The sequence below is a fragment of the Daphnia pulex genome, chromosome 3 (genome assembly GCF_021134715.1).
Source record: "Daphnia pulex isolate KAP4 chromosome 3, ASM2113471v1".
NCBI lineage: Eukaryota > Metazoa > Arthropoda > Branchiopoda > Diplostraca > Daphniidae > Daphnia > Daphnia pulex.
The window spans coordinates 10,671,216-10,691,621 of record NC_060019.1 but is presented as its reverse complement, the minus strand read 5'-3'; the positions used below and the strand labels follow the sequence as shown (position 1 = coordinate 10,691,621).

The window sequence follows — 20,406 nt, the reverse complement described above, 5'->3', positions numbered from 1 at the left end:
TTGTTTGTTGCTCAACAGTGTCTATAATATTTAGTGTCGCCGGCCTGAGAAAACCCCAGTCGACACGCAAGCAGCTCTGCAAAGTGGCTAAAATATGCTAAACAGCATGCGCAGCAGTCGAATTCAATTCCGCAAATTGGGCGCCAACGATCCATCATTTGAATTTACAAAAGGCCTAAAATACTATTCAGTTCGGCGACGGGAGTCTTTTATCGGATATAATAATAATAGACTCTTCTTATGAATAACATTTCCCGTGTACACGTTTCTTCACCCCGACACACAAGAGACCCTGCATATAGAAAAGGTCTGTTGACATGTCGTCTCTCCACAGCACAGCAGTACAGAGACATCTAACCTTTTTATAAATAGATCGGATCATCAGATTTGGCGAAATAAAAGGGATCGACTCCTCCATGTAACTCGCCGCTAAAAGGGGTGGGAGGGGGGAAGGAGGTCGAGATCCTGTTGCACTTTGGCAGCCGCTGAGGCACGCGACCGAGCGCCGTTCGCCACACCGTCCATTATCAATAATATACGCCCGGCAGTAGTTATACTATGAACCCCCCTTCAAAAAAAGCAACCGACTCTTAGGGTAAATGTCATTCAGATGTAGAAATATTTTTCAGTTATATACAAGTGCTTGGGACTGTGTGACTCACGAAATATCGGCGATTGCGTCACAGAGTTTGCCGGCCCGTCATCCTCCCATAATCCCTCGTCATACAGCGCTCATGATCGCGGTGCAAAAGTGAGGGGTGAGAGAGTTTAAGAGTCGGCCCACATGTGTGTGCTGCTGCCTCTCGTCTTTTATATATGTGTGTATATATGCTAAATCCCCCCCCCCGTGGTTCTATATGGGCAGCAGCCCAGAGCTATTGCGCAAACACACAATAGACTAACAAAAAAGGCGCCCTCATATTTGGTTGTATTATTTGCTTGACTTTTTCGGGTTGCACTACTACTAGCTGCTGTTATCGTTTCTATATGTTGACTCGAGTCGATACTCCAAGGTTTTTGGAGGGGCTTTTTGGTGCTGTGTGATGGACGTCTCCATCCATGACGGATGCGCCCTCATTTCCAACCCGAAACGAAACTCAAAGTGGGGCGGAGAAGCTTTTTGATACGACACACAAATCGATTATAGTTATAGGCATAAGGCATATTTCCATTCCGCTTGTTAATCAACCGCAACCGAAAATATCTATAACTGTTGGTCACAACAAGTTCCTGATGGCGGTAAAACAAAACTTGAGTAAATAATTTGAATTTTCTCTTCTCTCTGCTGGCAAACTGAGTGTAGTATAGGGGGGTTAGAAAGAAGGGGGCTGGGTTTCTCCGGGTCAACGCTGTCAACTGCAAACTCATTTCAACACCTCATACTCCTCTCTCCCTTATCCGGGAAGTCTATCGTCTCGTCTTACACAACAGTGAAGATCAAACGGCGAAAAGAGAAACGAATTTCCATTATCACTTTCAGGATGAGCGAGGAGGAGGAGGAATAGCTTGAGAGTTTCTAATCTACACAGGAGCTTCACTTGGGTTTTGACTCAAGTCAGCTGGTAATTAGCCAAACAGGAACGCGCATATAAGAATCTAGTCTACTATTAAAGAGAGAGACTGTGTTGGAGAATAAAGACTGGAACAGATGGTCGTCTCTTTGAAAGGGGCGTGCATTTCAACTGTGCAATAGGGCGGGCATCAATGATATCTCTCTCTCTCATAAGAGAAGAGCACCGGCAGTCTAAATAGCATCGATCGTACCCACACGGCGCATAGAGCCAGGGGGCCCGCTGAAAAGCTGACCGCAGAAAACAGCGTTCGCCCAACGACGACGACGACACATACCAATGGCACGCATGCGTTGCCCGCGTTCCGTGAGTGCCCAGAGTCACATGGTTCGCCCCCCACCCCTCGTCGTCTAGCTCGTACAGATAGTTTTCCTGCTGGGTGCTGTTGGATGCGTGTTGGTGCCACACCGAGTTCAAGAGGGTCGACTCAAGACGCCAAAAGGAGTTGGTCTGTCAGTCCCAACTGTCTCCCCGCCCAGATCGGTCCTGTTCTTCCCACCGCTCCCGTCCGTACCTCACTCTGTTTTACGTTGGGTGGGGATTACATCTACGCGCACATATTGAAGGATTTTCTTTTAAGTTTTCCATTCGATCGAGATGAATTGGAATTTTGATTGAATTGAAATCGAAACATTTCGGTCGGTCCGCTCGAGATCCTGTTGTTGTTTATAACCGGACCCGCCAGTTATTTGAACGATATGAAGAAGCGATCGAGCGTGGTGGCCATCAAGACGGTCACGTCACGGCCCGTTTTGTTCTTATGGTCGATCGTCTCTATTTTGGTGGCATTGCTCTGTTGCTGGTCGTATTCCCAGCCGGCGTGGACACTCCGCTCGTCCAGCGAAATCGGATCGCTCGACCAACAGCATCAGCAACCGGCCGATCTCCTCTCCTCCGCACCGGTAACTGCTACTGCCAGTGGTACCGGTGCTGGTGGTTCTAGTGCTACTGTTAGGAGAAGATTGGAACGGGCCGTTTCCATCCAAGTCCCGGCGGACGACGACATTCATTTGATGGCCGACGACGACGACGGGCAAGTCAATTCGACGTCGTCGTCGTCGTCGTCGGAAATGATGATGATGATGCCCGGCCGCAGCGCCATTCCGCTCGTCCATATCGGACTCTTTGGCATGTGCATCTACACTCGGCAGCAGCCGGAAAAGAGGCGGCCGGAAAGCAGCGTGACTTGCGTAGGTCACGCCGATTTGGATTACGAGTGGCTGCCACCCGCCTGGGAGGTAAAGACATTTGATATTTCTAGACACACATCACATCGATTGACACGCTCAATTATTTCTATGTCCTGCTGCCGTTAGACAAGCATTTTAACCACGGCTCGTTATAATCTAATATTAATACAGTCTGTCGAACCGCCAGCCAACATGTCGAATAATCCCAAAATAGAATTTAAAAAGAAAAAAGCGGGAAATTCAAATTGATTTGGTGAAAATAAATCATTCAGGGCTTCTCTCAGTGCAGGTGTGGCTTTTACGCATTGACAAAGCGGAAGGACTAAAAGAAATCAGAAAAAAAGCTGACGGATATTTTCTCTAAATCCCCCACCCCCACATATACACGCATGTTCTGTCTGTCAGCTCGTTAAGGGGCTGTATAGAGCCCCCGTGAGCTTCCCTGTTGGACTCATTTAAATGAGCATGCGGCCGGATGACGACGGTTCGTGCTGCCGTCTATAAGGGGGTGATGTACTGCCGAAGTCACCGCGCCTTCATTGTGTGTCCCTGACGTGAATTAATGCCCTTTTCATCATCTTCTTCTTCATCGTCTTGTGTGTCTTTGATGATGCAGGTGACGCGCGTTCTCTGCGGAGGCGGATGTGTGATGCTCCTGGCCTGCGCTGCCGCCTCGGTGGCCGTCGCTTTTGTCCGCCACCACCACAGGCAACAGGAGTGGATCAAAATCACGGCCATCGTTCAACTAGCCGCCGGTAAATATCCTAATTTCCTCAACAAAATCATTCCCAGTCCGTATATCTCTATATCTTTAATACCTCGTCCCCAAAGCGCAGCGCTATAGTACATAACACAACATTGAATTAGTCGTTGATTGAAGCTCCCGCGGGAGTGAAAAAGAATTCTCCCGCGTTTGTCTTTCCCCCCACCACCCACCCAACAATCAGTGGAATTCCCGGCGAGAAGGAGCGCATCTCCTTATGATAAAGAAGAATCTAGCGGCAATGATTGCTCATATTGTTTCGGTCGGTCGATGATCTATTCTATTCCAAATTAGGTATTCATTTATACGTTTGGGTCTAAAGATACTCGTTGTGTGTGTACGTATCTAGACAGCGGTCGGGGCGGAGAATATAATACGGGGGATGACAAAACCAGAAGCACAGAGTGACGATACACACTACTCTCTCCGTTGAGACGTTGGATGGAATATAATAAGCGGGTCCACCCTCTCTCCTTTTTCTTCCAAAAAATAAAATAATAAAAAAAGGGAGAAACATGTAACACAAACAGGCGAGACAGCGCACGGAGGAGAATCTAAAAAGAACAAAGTTTGGCAGTCATCCATGCCATAGCGCGCGCGCGCGCCTGTTAGTAGTATCTTCTCCCGCTGTCAAAAGGGTGTTGCGGACGGACCGACGAAAACTGGCGGAAGATGGATCCGATCTTTCATCATTCATCAAGAAAAAAAAAGGGGTGAGGGAAGTGTCGAGAGGAAGTGCTAGACATCCCCCCCCTCCTCATCATCATCTTATAAGACGATTCTTTTATTTTTAAATTTTTTCCTTTTTTAAAAAAATCAAAAAACACGGGACGGTTGGTCTTTCATCTTTTTTTGAATGTTGACGAGAGACAGAATATCTTTGTGGTGGGTAGTAATAAACAATTCCAATTAAACCGCATAGCAGACAACCAAGAGCGGCCCGTGCGGCGCGTGAAAAATGGGAAAATCAGAGCGGAAGAGGAGACCAAATCGAATTCCCCGCCGTTCGTTATGATTCGCTTTGACAGCAAAGAAAGGCTTCCGTTTTTGGTGGGGTTGAAAAAAAATAAATAAAAAGATGAAATTTTCCATGTTTTTCTTCTCTCTCTCTCTCACTCTCGCAGTGGCATAGAGATAATGAGATGCGCTCGAGCTGTCAATAATAATAAAAACACGCTGCGCTAAAGGGCCATTCAACTGTGGGCGACGAAAGAGCCCTGCTGTCGGTACACGCACACACGCACTGGGCTGAGTACAGTACAGTGTACAGTCTTCTATTTATTCACGTGTGAGTGTGCGTATATAAGTGTCGGGAGGGGTCGCCGTTTTTGAAGAGAGAGAGTTCACTCCACTATTTGGTTAGTTTTCAAAATAGATTAGACGAAAGAGCTCGCGAGAGTATAGAAGGAGAAATATGAAGGACCACTTTTGAATCCATTACGAGAAAAAGGAGTTGGGCTGCTGTTGGGTTCACCACCTCGGAGCGTGATGGATGAGCCGTTGCACATTGTCCGACCATCGCCATCAACCTTTAAAAAGGCAGCGGCAGATGCTGGGCCAAAGTATTAGCTTGTCATAATTTTAGAGCTCTCTCTCTGTGTATATTTACACAAGATTCTATAATCATTTGTGCTGTTATTATTATTATTACATATTTTTTATAATTTTGTCTATTATGTGCAAACATATATAGCTTCGCTGATGCTGCTGGGATTGTGTTTCTACCCGTTTGGGCTGCGCTCGGAGAATTTGCACCACTTTTGCGACGAGCGCTGCCAGCCCGGCTGGTCGTCGCTGGTCGCCGGCTTGTCCAGCGCAGCTGCTTTCCTCTGCCCCGTCTTGGCCACCCTCGTCTCCAACCCCATCTACGATCTCAACCCCTGGGAAGCTTATCTTTTGCTCTGAAGCCAACTAACAACAAAACAACGTCTATACACAGCACAGCAGGACAGCCAAATAATCTTTCGAGAAGAAAAAGAAGAAACGACAAGATAATGAAGTTGAACGAAGCTACTGGGTGAAATGGGAAAATTCTTCTCATTTTGTAACATATAAATTACAAACGTCAAAAAAAGATAAAAACAAAACAAAAAAAAAATGTTCTCGTGTATAAATGAATGTCGATATCGAATAACGATTGCTGTGGGTGCTGCTGCTGGGGGTGGAGAGAGAAAAGAGAAAATCAAGAGAGTCAAATGTTATCGGAGAATGTCAGTGTGTGTGTGTATCTTGTGATGTGGGAGAGATGAGAGAATGCAGTTAGCGTGTAGAATGTCGCCCCCCTTCCCGTGTGTGTTATTCCGTGTGCGTGATTGTCCATCGCCCGTCGAATTTGTACGACCGCCCCCCAAAGAGAGTCTTAAATATACAACAAATACAATCAAATGTCGAATAGATTTCTTTTCTTATTATTATAATAATAATCCATTCCGAATATAGACGCCGCGCTATAATAATGTCAAAATAATAGAAAAAGAGGAAACTTTTTCCGGGTGCGCTGTCTCTATTGTCTTTTCCCCTCCTCTATCTCATCTCAACGTTGATGGGTTTTGATGGATCTGTGAGAAAATAACAAGCTGATAAGATAGAAAACAAGACGACCATCTATACTCTATTGTGACTGGCGCTGCTGCTGCAACACAACAACCGTTCGGTTGTTGTTGAGGGAAAAACCTTTTGCGTCGCTGCCAAAACATCCGGAACTTTTCGCTGCTGCCGACGTCCTCCTCCTCTCGATCCCTGCCGGAATTGTGTGTGTGTGCAGTGCTGCTGCCTTTTTCCGTTCGGATTGAGTGACTTTCCTCCGGCAGCCAACTGAGTCACAGAGAGACTCTATACGTACGCACGACAGCGGAAATTGCAACTGCCAACTGTTTTCATTTCTTTCCTCCCCCTCATCTTCACTTGACACAGCCAGCAGCAGCCAGCCAGCCCATCCCGAGACCGCACCATAGCAATCCCATTGCAAATGGGGGAATAATAGCGGCAAAAAAAGAAATATAAGACGAACGAAAAATCTCGGCCAAATGAACGAGAGACAATAATCCGTTTGCACGGCCATTACGACCGACGCGCTCGATCGCAGCTGTGTACAAGAAAGACCGCGCCATGTTGGACGAGCAGCAGCTAAGGAAAAAGTTGTAAACGACACACAGTAGTCGTCCGCGTCCGACATTATTATTATTACGCGTACACACACAGTAGGAGCTAGACCTCCCCCCTTGGAAAAGAAAAAAGAAAGTCGTCTTGTATGCGGAGGAAATGTAAACGAGGATCTTGTTCTCCCCCCCCCCCCTCTATCACCTCCAGCACCTTATTCCATGTATAGTATCCGAACAGCAGCAACAGCAGGCAGCCAGAGCAAGGGCAACCAGCATCTTCAACTATAAAGTAACGAAAACAAACGACACCACATGGCGATGTTTACATCGTCGACAATGTTACAAGGATCAACTTACAACACGAAAAAATCTCCAGCCTCTTCTTCTTCCCCACCCCTCCTTCTCTATTAACTTTGTATAAGATAATCTTTTTTAAAAAATTGTCTTTTTCTTAAAGTTTAAAATTTGAAAATGTCATTTCCATAACATCAAATAATCAAATTCAATTGATAAATTGACTTTTGGGGGATTTGCTCGCGGACGTCCATCTATACATGGTAGGGAAAATAATAGAATAGGGGGGATCACAATCAATTAGCATATAGCGGATGTAGTATATGCGTCCATGCTGCTGTGCTGTGCCCATCTTTAATTCATGTAACTCTACAGAAAGCTCCGGCCATGGCGGACGGATTTGGAAACGAAAAAAAAAGGGAAAATAAGGAAGGAAAAAGAAGAAGAAAGTGTAAAACAAAAGACGACAGAAGGAGGAGCTCAGAGGACAATAACGGGTGACAAACTCGGTTCATAAAATGCATCAGAGGGGATTACGACGCGGGTCTTGAGAGAAGACGAACAATGACCGCATAGAGACGAGCACAGCACACGCTGGTTGCTGCTGCTGCTGCTGCTGGCCTCGTCATAAAAAAGCTGAAGGGGAACAAAAAAAATAGATCTAGAAGAACCTCATCTCTTCTTAGACTTTGGCTCTCGACATTCTATACGTAAGACGCGAAAGCTGCAGAGTATAATAAGACCACATCATTTAAGAATTTTTCTTTTTTTTTCGCCTTTGCAGAGAGAAGAAAAGGAGCTTATTAATCCGGCAAATCCTAAATCTAGTCAAGTTCTTCTTCTGATTTTATTTTTTGGCGCTTCAAGATGACGTCTAGAAAAAAGACGTGTAATACATTTCTGCGTGTGCAGGAACAATCGCAATCAATACCCGAGACTCTCCCGCCCAGTCGCCCGCGCCTTCTATAATAATAAAACACGTCTGTCGTTCCATTATTTTCCATCGCAGATATGGAAAATATAAAGATGGCGTGAAGAAAAAGAAAAAAACAGTCGAGCCGGAAGAAATATCCAATCGATCCTTACAAATATAGAGAAGCAAGTATAGACACATACTATATTTGATGGAGAGGAGCACGGCCCAAGATGCTCTTTTCTGCAGTCCTACTCTGTGTTTATATACACACACTATACGATAGATATATATTATTATTTTTTGTTCCCTCCAACTATATCAACGAATATAAAGCGTCGTCATGGAAGAAAAGATTTCTCTCTTTTCTCTTTTTCCCCTCTCGAATTCGATCTGGTAGAGAAGACGAGAGCTGCTGCTGCGTCGTCATCGAGATCGTTTCTCTTCTGTCTCTCCCCTCCTCGTCGTCCTACTATAGAAAAAGTCAAAAGTCTATCGAGTGGAAAGAGAAGAAGAAGAAGAGTCCCATAAAAAGGGCTGATCGACCTCTTGGCTGTCTGTCTTTCTTCCTACATCCAAGACGGAAGTCATCTCCAGTTAAATCGACTTTCCCAATGCGGATTTATGGACATCCGCTTCTTTTTTTCTTCTCTCTCTAGCTCGGCCATGTTAAAGAGAGGTTTTTAGTTTTCCCCCTCAATTGGTTGTTGATGTTGTTGTTCAAACAACACCCCACGAAAGAAAAGGAAAAAAAAAGGTCGTAATCATTTATTTTCGGTTCTCTAATTAGTCCGCCAGTCTATACACAGTCGAGTTATGTATATGACTACATCATAATTCACCATCGTTATATACTATATAGTAACCAATGTGATGGATTGCTCTCACGGGATTGATCATTAGCGTGCGACGCCCGGCCGGAGAAAGAGAAAGATATACTGAGACGGGCGAAAAGAAACACTCAGAGTGATCCAGCACAGCAGTAGCAGCTCCGTCTAGACTTTTTTTCTTTTTCTATGGGTGGAGAATGATGTGCATATTTTGTTCGCGTGCACTATAGCAAGATGACGTTTTCTCTCCCCCCCCCTTGGTCCGGCTTTTCTTCTTCCTCCCCCCCAACCCAACGCGTCTCTAGTTTCTAGCCCTTGTCTCATTGAAAAGCTTCTTCCCTTCGTTAACGACGTCGTCCGGAAGCGGCCGTGGTGTACATGGGAAAGGAGGAAGTTTGCGAGAAGTTGTCCCACATCTTCCCTGCTGGGCCTAGCACTACTTTTTGGGATGCCCCCCCTTCCACCCCGTCTCCATATATAACTCGACAATACAATAATGCTCGCAGACGAACCTCGTAGTCTATTATAATGCTCGCAACCTCTTTTCATCAATTCACGTTCTTTTCTTATGTTTATTTTCTTTTTTGAGACTTTTAGAAAAAAGGCATCGATGGACGGTTTGTTGTCCATCGACTGACAGATATCCACCCCCTCCCTGTTATATAGAAAGAGATGAATGATTCTTTTTACCGTCGTACACAATAGAACTGACCATTTGTCATTAAGAATATCCGACATTGGCCTGACTTTGTCGGTTGGCACAGCGGATAGGTCTCGTGGAAAATCACGGCCTGCAGGTATTACATAGACGGAATTGAATATGGCTCATTCAAGAAAAATGAAAACTGAACTCGACGATAGCATTTCCGGGTGCCCCGAGGTTTATACAGACGTCGGTCTCCTTTAATATGATCATCTAGATGTCGTCATGCCCAAATCTATGAAATATGGAGGGAACCTATTGAAGTGGATGTCTTTGATCTGTACTCCCCCCCCCCCTCCGGCCCATACACATAAGAACTTGTGTACGTATTAAAAAAAAAATAAAATAAAAAGACGAGTTTAACGACTCTGTTTACCCCCTTGACCGTCGTAAATTTCGCCAAATGAAGCTGTTTGCTCGCGCGCTTTATGACGACCGTTAAAGAAGGATGAAATGGTGGGCCCATTGCCTTCATCTTTTTTTAACTGCCCATCTCCGTCCACACACACACACAAACACACATTACGCGTCCGTTTTGGAATGCTCTTTGTATAGTTAAGAAAACCACTCACTCTTTCTCCCCCCTCCCATATCCTTCGTGTGTGTACTATTTTGATCGATTTTTTTTTAAAACCTCCGGTCATTTGCCATCGCCGACAGACAATTTCCGATTCCGGTTCCATTGCCAACGGCGCCGCTTTTTCTGGTCTAAAACGCGCAAACCTAACCCGAGGCAATTATATTGAATCACACCTGCCAACCTCCCCATTTCCTCTCTATAAAACACCAACGATTGTCTGAGAGCTTTTCCTATTATAGTTAAACTCAAACGTAACAAAGGAAAAAAATAAAAAATTGTATACTATAAAACACGTCGATTGAATATAATATTTACACAGCGACCGAAATTCAATTGTCTTCAAACCACTTGATGTCGTAGGTGGGCGGAGGAGTATACGGCGGAGGATCGCTCTCGGCTTGTGCCACGATTAGAATGGTAAGAGACCTGGAGGTCGTCGAGGCGGCGTGACTTCCGTCATTAACAAACGACGCTGCTGTCAAAAATGGCGACGTGATGAATCAGCAAATTTTGTTATACAGATAAAAGATTGGCGTTTGTCTAATTACTATTCGACTTAACTGTTTGACGAAGGTGTTGGCATTGGCTGGTTTCCATCTTTACTGTTGGCGCAATTGTTTTTGGAATAGATGAAAAAGACCAAACCGACACCAGCAGACATGGAGAAAAACACGAGGAACAAAAACAATACAATCTCAACAACGGGACTCATGGCCGAAATTATAGACTGGATAATATTCAATTCAACAGTGATAATTTGAGCTTTTTAGCTGAGCTTACAATTCAGACTGAATGGCGAGTTCAGGGGACGCTATATATTATAACAAGTCAATTTATAGCCTCTGTTGCGCACGTCAAAATTGGCTTAGTCTTTATCAATGGTCTACATTCGATAATAGTGTGTTGGCATTGGCCATCTTCAATTTTGACCGACGTCATGTGTTGTTAATACCCACTCACGTATATACATACGGATTTGTGGAACGAAAACAATTGCCACATTTCAGTGCTGCAACAATTCGGGAATTAAGTCGGGGAGAGGGGGATTTCCTTCTCGCAATCATTTAATCTGCTTGACCAGCAGTCGCCGCGTTTGTTATCAGTCGGGTTTTTTGTTTTATCTTACACCCAAAAATTCAGATTGAAAATCAAGAGTTGCATGTATTTTTATGCACGCATTTGCCTTAAAAATCAAACCAAGCCATGTCGTAAGCTGGCGGCGGAGTGTAACCAGGGGGCTGGTCGTCCTCTGTTTGAGCGATGATTAGAATGTTAGCAGGCCTGTGCTGACGGGAAGGTGTTAGTGACGAGGTAGAAGCATTGCTGTGACTTGTGTCGTTAGCATCGGCGTCTGTTTGTCAATAATGAGGTACAACGGTGAGTACGTGGATTACTTTCCCCGATTGGGCTACATCAGTTTGTAAAAATCGACTTGACTGTATGTCGCCATTTGTTGGTTTCGTACAGTTTTTCTTTGCCAGTTTTTCTTGCACACGTACAACAGAAGAGCGACTACGACAAGAAAGACTCCAAATAGAAACGTGACACAAAATGTAGCGTAAAATTCTCGATCATCGTCCATAATAACGAACGGAAAATGATTTCAGCGTCCTAACCGGGGTCCTAGCTAGAAAAGTCTTTCAATCCTATACAACTATTAACTGTTTTTAGTTGGCCAATAACTTTTTACAGACACTCTAACCAAACAGCTAATAAGTATATCGGATTGATTCGAGTGCGGTGTTGGTTCTCAAAAGATTCACTTAAAAGGCAAACGAAACTTGGGCGAGTTTGAGTCGTCCCTGAATCTTTTGAGATGCACAGCAGTCGTATATCGATAACGACGTCATTGATTTAAGTGTCTTAGTAGATAACGTCCTCATTGATTTGACAGAACATATGCTGATTCACCACGGACGTAGTGACTTCCTTTGCGCACCTGCCTATTCACGACAGCAACATTGCAACATTCAACTGCGGAAATTCTATACGTCCGTATTAATCATTCAATTGCATTCGATGCACTTCGATCGATTGTCTTGATGCACTTTGCTTCAAGTGTTTAAAGTTCAAATATTTTCGAATGTAATAGTTTTCTACCCACAGAAAAAGTTGTGAGGCACAAAAACAAAAACAAAAAACAGGCCTGATCTGAGTCAATGAGATTTTTAGTGAACACTTACTGACAAAACCAAACCGGAGAGAGAAATTAAAACAGTTGCAGTCAACCGCCTAACTCAGTAAAAAACATACTCCATGACTAAGATTTATAATCAGCGCCACCAAAAATTGTCCAAAAGGAAGAATAGAAATCAATTTTGTCCTACCTTTATGCCTGGGAAATACAGCCAGGCATCCACAGTTGCTCCATCCATCTGAAGAGTTGAATTTCACCAGACGGGATAGGGTAAAAGGGAGTCCTAGTGAATACACCCACATTCACATGGGCGTACACGAGGACATTCAATGAAAAGGGGAAAAAGAGGAAACCGTATCTCGATTGGCATCGGTAGTTTTCCCAATGCAATGGGATGCTCTTTATCTAAATAAAAAAAAGAAAATGGGTTACGAAAAAAATTTCGACAGAAACAACAAGTCAGACAAAGTTGAAAATGAGACACTGGGTAGACCCTTATTGTTAATAAATGGGAGAATTAAAGTTTTACATGTAATTCACTGCATTCATGCAAGTTCTGCAACATTGAAATATCTATAGTAGGTCACAGGTCAATAAAAGTAAATCGTTACCCAAGCGATTGTGCAGATTGTTGCAGATGAAAGGTTAACACCTGCCCAAGAAAAAATTTGCATACAGTGTGGTTATGATGCCTGGCACTGGCTTCAAACCTGCAAAAAAAGAAAAAAAGGTTACACAGTGCAAACAAACTGCCATGCATCGACAGGACAATCACATGATAAACCCTAGTCGGGATCATCTAACATTTCAAAAATTTGGAACAACGTTTCTTAGTTTTATTTACCTGATAAACAGCATGGAGTATGACGGTTATCATCAAAAACAAATAAATCTATAACAATATTCTTGAACTTCTCGAGATTCCATAGATCATCCTAGCTGACTTGTCTGCTCTGCATGCTTGTTCGAAATTTTCAACTAAATTAAAGCAGACGACACTTGTCCAATTTTCTGCTAATCAGCATGCTTAAGATAATAAGATATCGATAGAAATTAGAAATGATAAAAAATCAAACTCTCCCTCAAAATCCAAATCACACAAAAAAGAAACGGGAATAAGTTGATGGAATAAATTTTTAGTTGAAATCTAATATACCATTTCTGTTTGAAACCCGCAGAAAGACCGAAAACCCGTCCTAGTAACACAGCCAAGAGTGAATAATAATGACATGTTCTTCTCTTGTTTAGTTTTGTCTCTTCATCTTTAATATATCGTCGTATATTGTATGTATTATAGGTACTCGACGAGGATATGTAATCAAATGTTGTTGTTATTTTATTGGCAAACTACCGACGACAAGTTTGGACGCAAGTCACGTTACTATTTCCGCTATTGCTGCTGTGAATAATAAAAAACGACCGCATTGATTTGTCGTCCATTGTATCGAGGATTGACAGTTATTCATTAGACTGTCACCAATATTTTTATAGGTATACGGTATACCGCCATGTATGCATGTGATGTACACTTATAATCAATCATGTAACACCGACAATTATTAATTTAGACATCAATTCTATGTATGTGGAAATCAAACAAGGTGCAAACAAGAGTGATGTTCGTGAGTCAAATAACCCATGGCCATCTCGTAGGTTGGCGGAGGATCGTCCTCCTTTTTGGTCCTGTGCAGATGAATCGCGTGCAAAGAATCCGGATGCTGGAGCGAACAGCAGGCGCCGAAGGCCGGCAAGTCGATAAACGTCACGTCACTCTCGCCACTGCCGCTGCTGCCGTTACCATGGCTTCTGTGATGTGTGGCCGCTGCATTGCGATTGAGCGATTTAAATAATTCAATTAGTTTGATACAAGTCAATATAGCCAATATCTGCTGGGTATAGAGTTTAGTTTTGTTAATTTTAGTACCTTGAGTGTTGTTGCTGGCTGTTTCCGATTTCTCGTCTTTCTTCCGACAATCCCACCAACTGTTTCTGACGAACATCATAACGAAAAAGACGCTTAACGCTAAAAACACCGCTATTGGAACCAAGATTTCTAATAGAAAAGCATTTTCCATTGAACTGAAAAGTCGATAACACACTCTCCTGGAAGAAATAATTTAAATTTAAACGACTACCGCGCCGAGGAAAGCTGAGCCAATCCTAAATTGGAAGGCCAGAGAGCCTATTGAGAATAACACTGGCAAATGTTTGAACCGAAGAATGAGACTGACTTCTCCGGTCGAATGTTGAAAGCCACTTTGCGGTTTATATAGTTTGAGATGTGACGGAGAGATATCGCATTTCAATTTGGCGCCGGATTGGAAAATAGTCGCTGTCTATACTATAATATCCAATTTGATCGCCGCTACGCATCTCTCAGACACGACGTGCATTTCAAATTGTATAAAATTAGAACAAAAGTCCGCATTGGAATCATCACGATTTCTTTTTGATTGGAGTCGTGGTTTTATATCAGACTTGACTTCACAAGTGGGTATACACATAAATTGTTGGCCGAATTTTTTTAGATACAGTTTAAAAAATTTCCGGTACATGCGACCTTTTGTCTTGTAGTATATCTTTTCTATCTATAACGATAAAATCAAAGATGACACACACACCGGTGTATAGTATATCCGATTTGTTATAGCCTTTAACCCACATGGTTCGATATTGCAGAGCGTATGAATTTTGTTACGTCGTAATAAGAGAAAAACCCTGTGAAATTGTTGAAGGCCGTTATCAACCCGCTTTCATCGCACATTATATGGCCCAGTGGGTGACATTTATATCGCGTATAGTCTCACTCCTCTCGCTATCTTATATAATGCAAACTTTCTTTTCTATAGTTGACCTCTATTTTTAAGCCATAGATCTTAAAGAATGATTGTAAGCAGATCGTAATGCAAGTTTTTGGACAGTGGTGAGAACATGCTGGTGCCAAGGAGATTCGTAAGGCACCCAAAAGTTTAGGCGGTAAGACTTTTGACCATCAGCAAAATTGTGCAGTCATGCTGGTACACTGGTTCGCACTGGTTTTTCTATGTTGACAAATATATATAATACGATGATATGAGTGTGTATAGTCATACAAATTACATAATTGCATGACTATAATAAATTAAACATTCGATTTCCGTCCTTATTTAAAATGGTGTTTTTTGTCATTTTATTTCGACTGATAAACAAATGGGAGCATTCAGATATTCAGAATGACCGTGATCGAGTTTTTGATTTTGTGTACGTTGTTTACAACTTTCTGAATACGAAAGGGGTATTTGGCGTGAATTTAAAAAAAAAAATGTAAGTGACGTCCGATCGGATTCGAGTTCGACTTATCAGCCGTTCACAGTCTAGCTCCGTGATTTTTTTTTTAGGCTCGTCCGACAACATCACGCTGGTGATAAGACACAGGAAAAAATGTGTTTGTTCCCCTTGGAAACGAGAAAAAAATAAGTTCATATATTTCATTTCCCTTTTCAAAATTGAGCTCATGGGAATTTATTGCGACGAAACGATATTCTGCGATGAAGCGGGGGTTATATGCAATATGTATAAGTTGTTTTCGGCAATTTGCCAAGATGAAACTATTTACAGAATATATAATATAAACAAGCTGGAATTACGTAGACTGGGTCAGCAGCAGCGAATCCTGCTGCTGGAGACTAGCGATCTTGATTGCGTCTTCGTAACTCGGAGGAGGTAGCTCTTCCCATTTGTATTCAGGCGGAGGTGCGTCGTCAATTGATATGACAAAGACGTTGGCATTATTGCCGGCAGGATAAGTTTCCGATGCTCTCTCCGATCGGCCACCCCGACGACGATGTCGCCTACCGTGTCCATCAGCTGCTGCTGGATTATTCGATTGGCCGGACGGAAAGATCCGAGTGGCTTGGTTGCGGATTTTCTTCCGGTTGTTGCAGCCGCAGAGGATGAAGACTAACAACAGCACGCCGACGACAATAGCCAACACCGTAATGTCTATCGAATTCATCGTCGTCAGATCTGCGCCTTATACGGACAGAATAAACATTTCGGTTAGCAAATTGAATTAGACACGATTTCCTGTTCACGTTTTTCAATTTGGGTAGGGCCTACAACGGCACGTGATTCAAAATATTTCCTTTTCACGTGTATAGTATCCTTGCTCTAGTACTTATCAATCTATCAGGTTATAGTAACCCGTGATAATGAATTTTCAGCACTGTGTCGCTGTAAATGTTATTAGTCAGCAAATAATTTGAGGGACCAACTGGAGCAAAATGTTTTCATAGGTGTACAACCTACATACCTCGGTCTATATTTGAAGCACACTCTTCGTTGCGTGAAAGTTGACTTTAGTTATCGAGAAACTATATGTGATATAAGAGTTCAACACGAGACTAAAAATCGTGTCCCCCCCGGCTCGTTGCAAGTCGGTGGGACTCTGTTTAACTCTGGCGCTCCAACTCTATACACAGCCGCTCGGCCATGAGATTGTGGTGTGGTGTGGTGAAACATTTCGGTGTACACAATAGATAAGGAAGAAAATATTAAATACAAACAGAAACAAAAAAAAAATGAGATAGGAGGCTTTTATGTCTCAGCTGACGCTATACGCAGAGAGGCTATATCTCAGCTTATATAGCTAGCCAAAATTATTATATTATATGTATTTTGGATGAACATGTTTTCCACAACAGAATTGTCTCCCCCAAACAAGCAGACACATATTAAACGTTTGTTTTTTATAAAAATAAAATTAATCGCCGGAGTATACATTTATATAACAGCCTGGTGCTGTTGCGTAACATTTCACTCTATTATTCACACAGTAATAATTGTTTTCTCTCAATTAACTGAAGCTGCCGATGCCGGAACTTCAATCACAGTTGAATCGTCACCAACGATGCTGCTGGTGGATGGCTGCTGCTGCTGGTCGTTGAACGTTGGATTGGTGAACGATCCTACGGCTTCTTCGTAACTGGGCGGCAAGTCTTCCCATTTGTACTCTGGCGGAGATCTGATGAAATCTGAAGCATCGGATGGCCGCCGACCGTCGTCATTCTCGTCGGTGATGACGAAGACGCTGCGGTTACCGCCGAATCGAATTGCCGTTCTTCGTTCGTTTGTTCTTGGATTATCGGATGCTGAGTATGTCGTTGGAGTAGTTCTGGACGTCGAGTTGATTCGTGCACGGGCTGACTGCTGTACAGACGACATGCTCTGGCGGAAGCAGTAGTAAAACAGAGTCACAACCACCAAATAAAATATGATCCAAACGAAAACCGTGAATAGATCCATTTTCAATAAAGTTTTCTGTGTTCAAACTAAAATTTTATAAATTACGACTGGAGAGAGAAGAACGAGTGTCGTTCACTTCCAGAAATAATCCAAAAGTGACTTTACATAACGACAGGTTGTGCAACACATGCGCCAGAAACTGGGTGGACACCTATATAACTTATTCCTTATCGACAATCAGTGATCATGTATACACACAAGATAAATTTTCTTCCGTGTAAAGGTCGTTTGCAAGCCCCCAAGTCCCAACACTGTGTTGGCTGTCTATTTCTTAGGGGGTAAAAAGCTGAAATTGAAATAAAAAAGTTGAACACGCAGTTTGGTTGCTTTAAAGAATTCTGCATATATTTTCTACTATTCAAACATCATATGACCATATAACCCTAATAATGACAAATATAGTTATCGCTAAATTAACCGAGGAAAGCCGACGAACCTACAATAAAAGAATCGTCGTCATCAAAGTCATCATCAAAGTCGTTCAAGTCATCAAAGTCATCACTGTCTATGAAGACAGTCTGGACAGATGACGGAGCAAAGCTGGAAGTAGACGTCAGCTTGTTATTGTCTCTAATCATCAAACTCCCGAAATTATCTCTGACGTTATTGGTGGCGGTAGCGACGCCTCCGAAAAAGGGATTCAGTCTTCCGGAAGAGCGGACGACAGGAGAGCGTGAAACAAACCGTTGTCCACCGTAATTGCTGGTGTAGTAGCTGGGGGAGCGAAGGAGAGACTGGCCAGCAACTTGGACGAACTGCTGCTGGGGCTGCTGCTGCATCTGACGGACCACCTGATACCCTCCGCCGGCCAATCGAGCAGGTTGGATGACGCTTTTTGGAGTGTTAGACAGACGGACAATCTGCTGTTGTTGGTTAGAAACCTGGGCCGAATTGACGAAGCGGACAGTGTTGGAAGGTGTTGCCAAGCGGACGACAGACTTTTGAGTGTTCCGGCCAGGATTTACGACTCGGACAACGGACGACGGCGTTTGGGACGAAGTGGCCAGACGGACAACGGAAGGCTGGACGGAAACCTTGGAAGGATTACCCACAGCGCGAAGAATTGGCGATGCATTTTCGTTGTAAGTCTGGCCGCCGGTCAAACGGACGATATTTGGTTTGACAACGTTGCGGGTCCCGAACGATCCATCGAAAAGGTTATCGGGAAATCCATCGCGGTCGTCGTCAACGCTGGAATATTCATAGTCCTGGAATTTCTGGTCCACTGAGACGGCCGATGACAAAACTGGGAATCCTTGAGCACGGTTAGTTTCAGGGATAGCAGTTCCACGAGCTTGGAATCCTATCGCTTCTCCATTTGTCGATCCGGCGACATATTCTACAAGAATGAATTCAATTTCGAATCGAATAAGGTGCGATAATAAATAAATGTGATTTTTTAAAACTTATTACCAAACTCTTGGACTTGGCCGTTGGCATCGACGTAGCCCCATTTGCCGGATACATATCCGTCAATATCTCTGTTCTCGACGCGGAATGATCCGTCAGCGGACTCGTAGCCGAAAGTGTAGGTGCCGTCGTCATTCAGCTGATTGATTTGTCCAAGAATTTCCGTGTTGGATCTTGAGAATTGAACGGCCGGCGACCTAGAAACAACGTAGGGTGCCGGAGAGGCCAACGCACAGGCCAATAAACTGAGCACTACAATCTGAAATAACATTTTTATTAACTTAAATGATCTATCAATTTAGATTTTATATAATGTATAGCGCTTGTTCCTTACCAAGGTATTCATATTTGTTGTTGCTTGGAGAACTGATGATGAACACTTGAAGCGATTGAAGTGACTGTGATGTTGACTGGTCATCTCCCGTCAATTTATACTCCACCCATATTCCAGTGTTTGATGTCGTATACACATTCTTTGCATTGTCCGCTTGAAAGAACTGGACTTGCTGGTGTACTTTCTCCATCAAACTACCGGTCCCTCACGGCCAGCGTCTTTCAAACTTGTTGCATCCGATGGCTCTTTTTTTAAAAAATCACATAGACACCCCCTTCTTTTCTGTGAAATAATGTCAGATGCTCGAATTACTTTCTCTCTCACTCTCGAGTTGGATTTAATCTCTCTCTGGGTGTCTTTATTTGCAAAGGGGTACCCCACATCCTTATAGACTTTTTTTTTTCTGGGGTTGCATTATAAAACTGCGGGCTCTGCGTCACACTTTTATCGTGGAACCTGTATGGTTCGAAAGCCAAACGGATAGACCGAAAAAAAAATTAAAGGGTTGATGCAATAAGAAACCTCTATTTCGACTTTTATTTTTGAGATGCTGTGTGCTGGTTGTCCCATATACCATTATGATCGGCAGAGAGAAAGGACGCAAAAAATAGTGAAGCCTTGCGTTATTGTTAAAATCTCTTGAACGTTTTCATTATATCTTATTCATTTTCGGCACACGACCTTGGATAACATGGTCAAAGTTTTTGCGTCGATTTGGATTGGAATGCAAACTTATTGTGAAATAAATTTATACGGGCGAGAAGTCCGGTGGCATATAGAGTTCTAAGTATTTTTTAATGTTACGTAGCGATTTCAGTTTAAAATTGCTTTTCGTTAAGTGACGGTGAGATATACCATGGCGGGCTTGTTACATATGCGCTACATAACGTCAATTGAAAACGCTAATCAAGATTTTTTGACAGGTAGGTCACGTTTCGATTGCCGTGAGATAAGGTGTTGTATCCTATCAGCGCAATAAAGAGCTGAAGAAGGCAAAAACAACGTAGGCTATATGTTGCAATGAGTTTATTGAGTATATTTTATGTTTTGAAGGTTACTATAGTAACCAACTATTTAAAATCACGATTCGTTCAACGTTAAAATCTGTTTCGTACATTCAAAACCGTAGTCCGTATAGACTGAATTTATGTTTGGCAAATATATAGATGTATGTCATCTAATAAATATGTAAGAGTTAAATAAATTTAAAAAATATTCAGCGATTACTTTTTTACTTTTGTACTGCAGGTGTGTGTGCGTGCCTGTGCTGACTAATGATCGGCTGACGCACACAAAC

The 20,406-nt window shown here is 43.0% G+C and overlaps 3 protein-coding genes and 2 long non-coding RNA genes across 5 annotated transcripts; 1 reads left to right on the top strand and 4 right to left on the bottom strand.

The window, feature by feature from the left end:
* Positions 1-1,949: 1,949 nt before the first annotated feature.
* LOC124190139 lies at positions 1,950-5,909 on the top strand. The gene is made up of 3 exons (XM_046582701.1): positions 1,950-2,809; positions 3,378-3,516; positions 5,218-5,909. The coding sequence occupies exons 1-3, from the start codon at positions 2,270-2,272 to the stop codon at positions 5,427-5,429; spliced, it is 891 nt and encodes a 296-aa protein (XP_046438657.1). The 5' UTR covers positions 1,950-2,269; the 3' UTR covers positions 5,430-5,909.
* A 4,298-nt stretch (positions 5,910-10,207) lies between these two features.
* On the bottom strand, positions 10,208-12,051 carry LOC124190127. Its single transcript, XR_006872847.1, has 2 exons — positions 10,507-12,051; positions 10,208-10,417 (listed from the first exon to the last, which is right to left on the bottom strand). It is a non-coding gene; the product is annotated as an uncharacterized LOC124190127 (long non-coding RNA).
* Positions 12,052-13,526: 1,475 nt separating this feature from the next.
* LOC124190126 lies at positions 13,527-14,385 on the bottom strand. The gene is made up of 2 exons (XM_046582693.1): positions 14,007-14,385; positions 13,527-13,904 (listed from the first exon to the last, which is right to left on the bottom strand). Exons 1-2 carry the CDS (start codon positions 14,155-14,157, stop codon positions 13,675-13,677), a joined length of 381 nt encoding a protein of 126 aa, XP_046438649.1. The 5' UTR covers positions 14,158-14,385; the 3' UTR covers positions 13,527-13,674.
* Positions 14,386-15,224: 839 nt separating this feature from the next.
* LOC124189833 lies at positions 15,225-17,481 on the bottom strand. Its single transcript, XR_006872675.1, has 2 exons — positions 16,374-17,481; positions 15,225-16,093 (listed from the first exon to the last, which is right to left on the bottom strand). It is a non-coding gene; the product is annotated as an uncharacterized LOC124189833 (long non-coding RNA).
* A 207-nt stretch (positions 17,482-17,688) lies between these two features.
* LOC124189832 lies at positions 17,689-19,189 on the bottom strand. Its single transcript, XM_046582308.1, has 3 exons — positions 19,110-19,189; positions 18,779-19,034; positions 17,689-18,704 (listed from the first exon to the last, which is right to left on the bottom strand). The coding sequence occupies exons 1-3, from the start codon at positions 19,119-19,121 to the stop codon at positions 17,779-17,781; spliced, it is 1,194 nt and encodes a 397-aa protein (XP_046438264.1). The 5' UTR covers positions 19,122-19,189; the 3' UTR covers positions 17,689-17,778.
* Between the last annotated feature and the right edge of the window lie 1,217 nt (positions 19,190-20,406).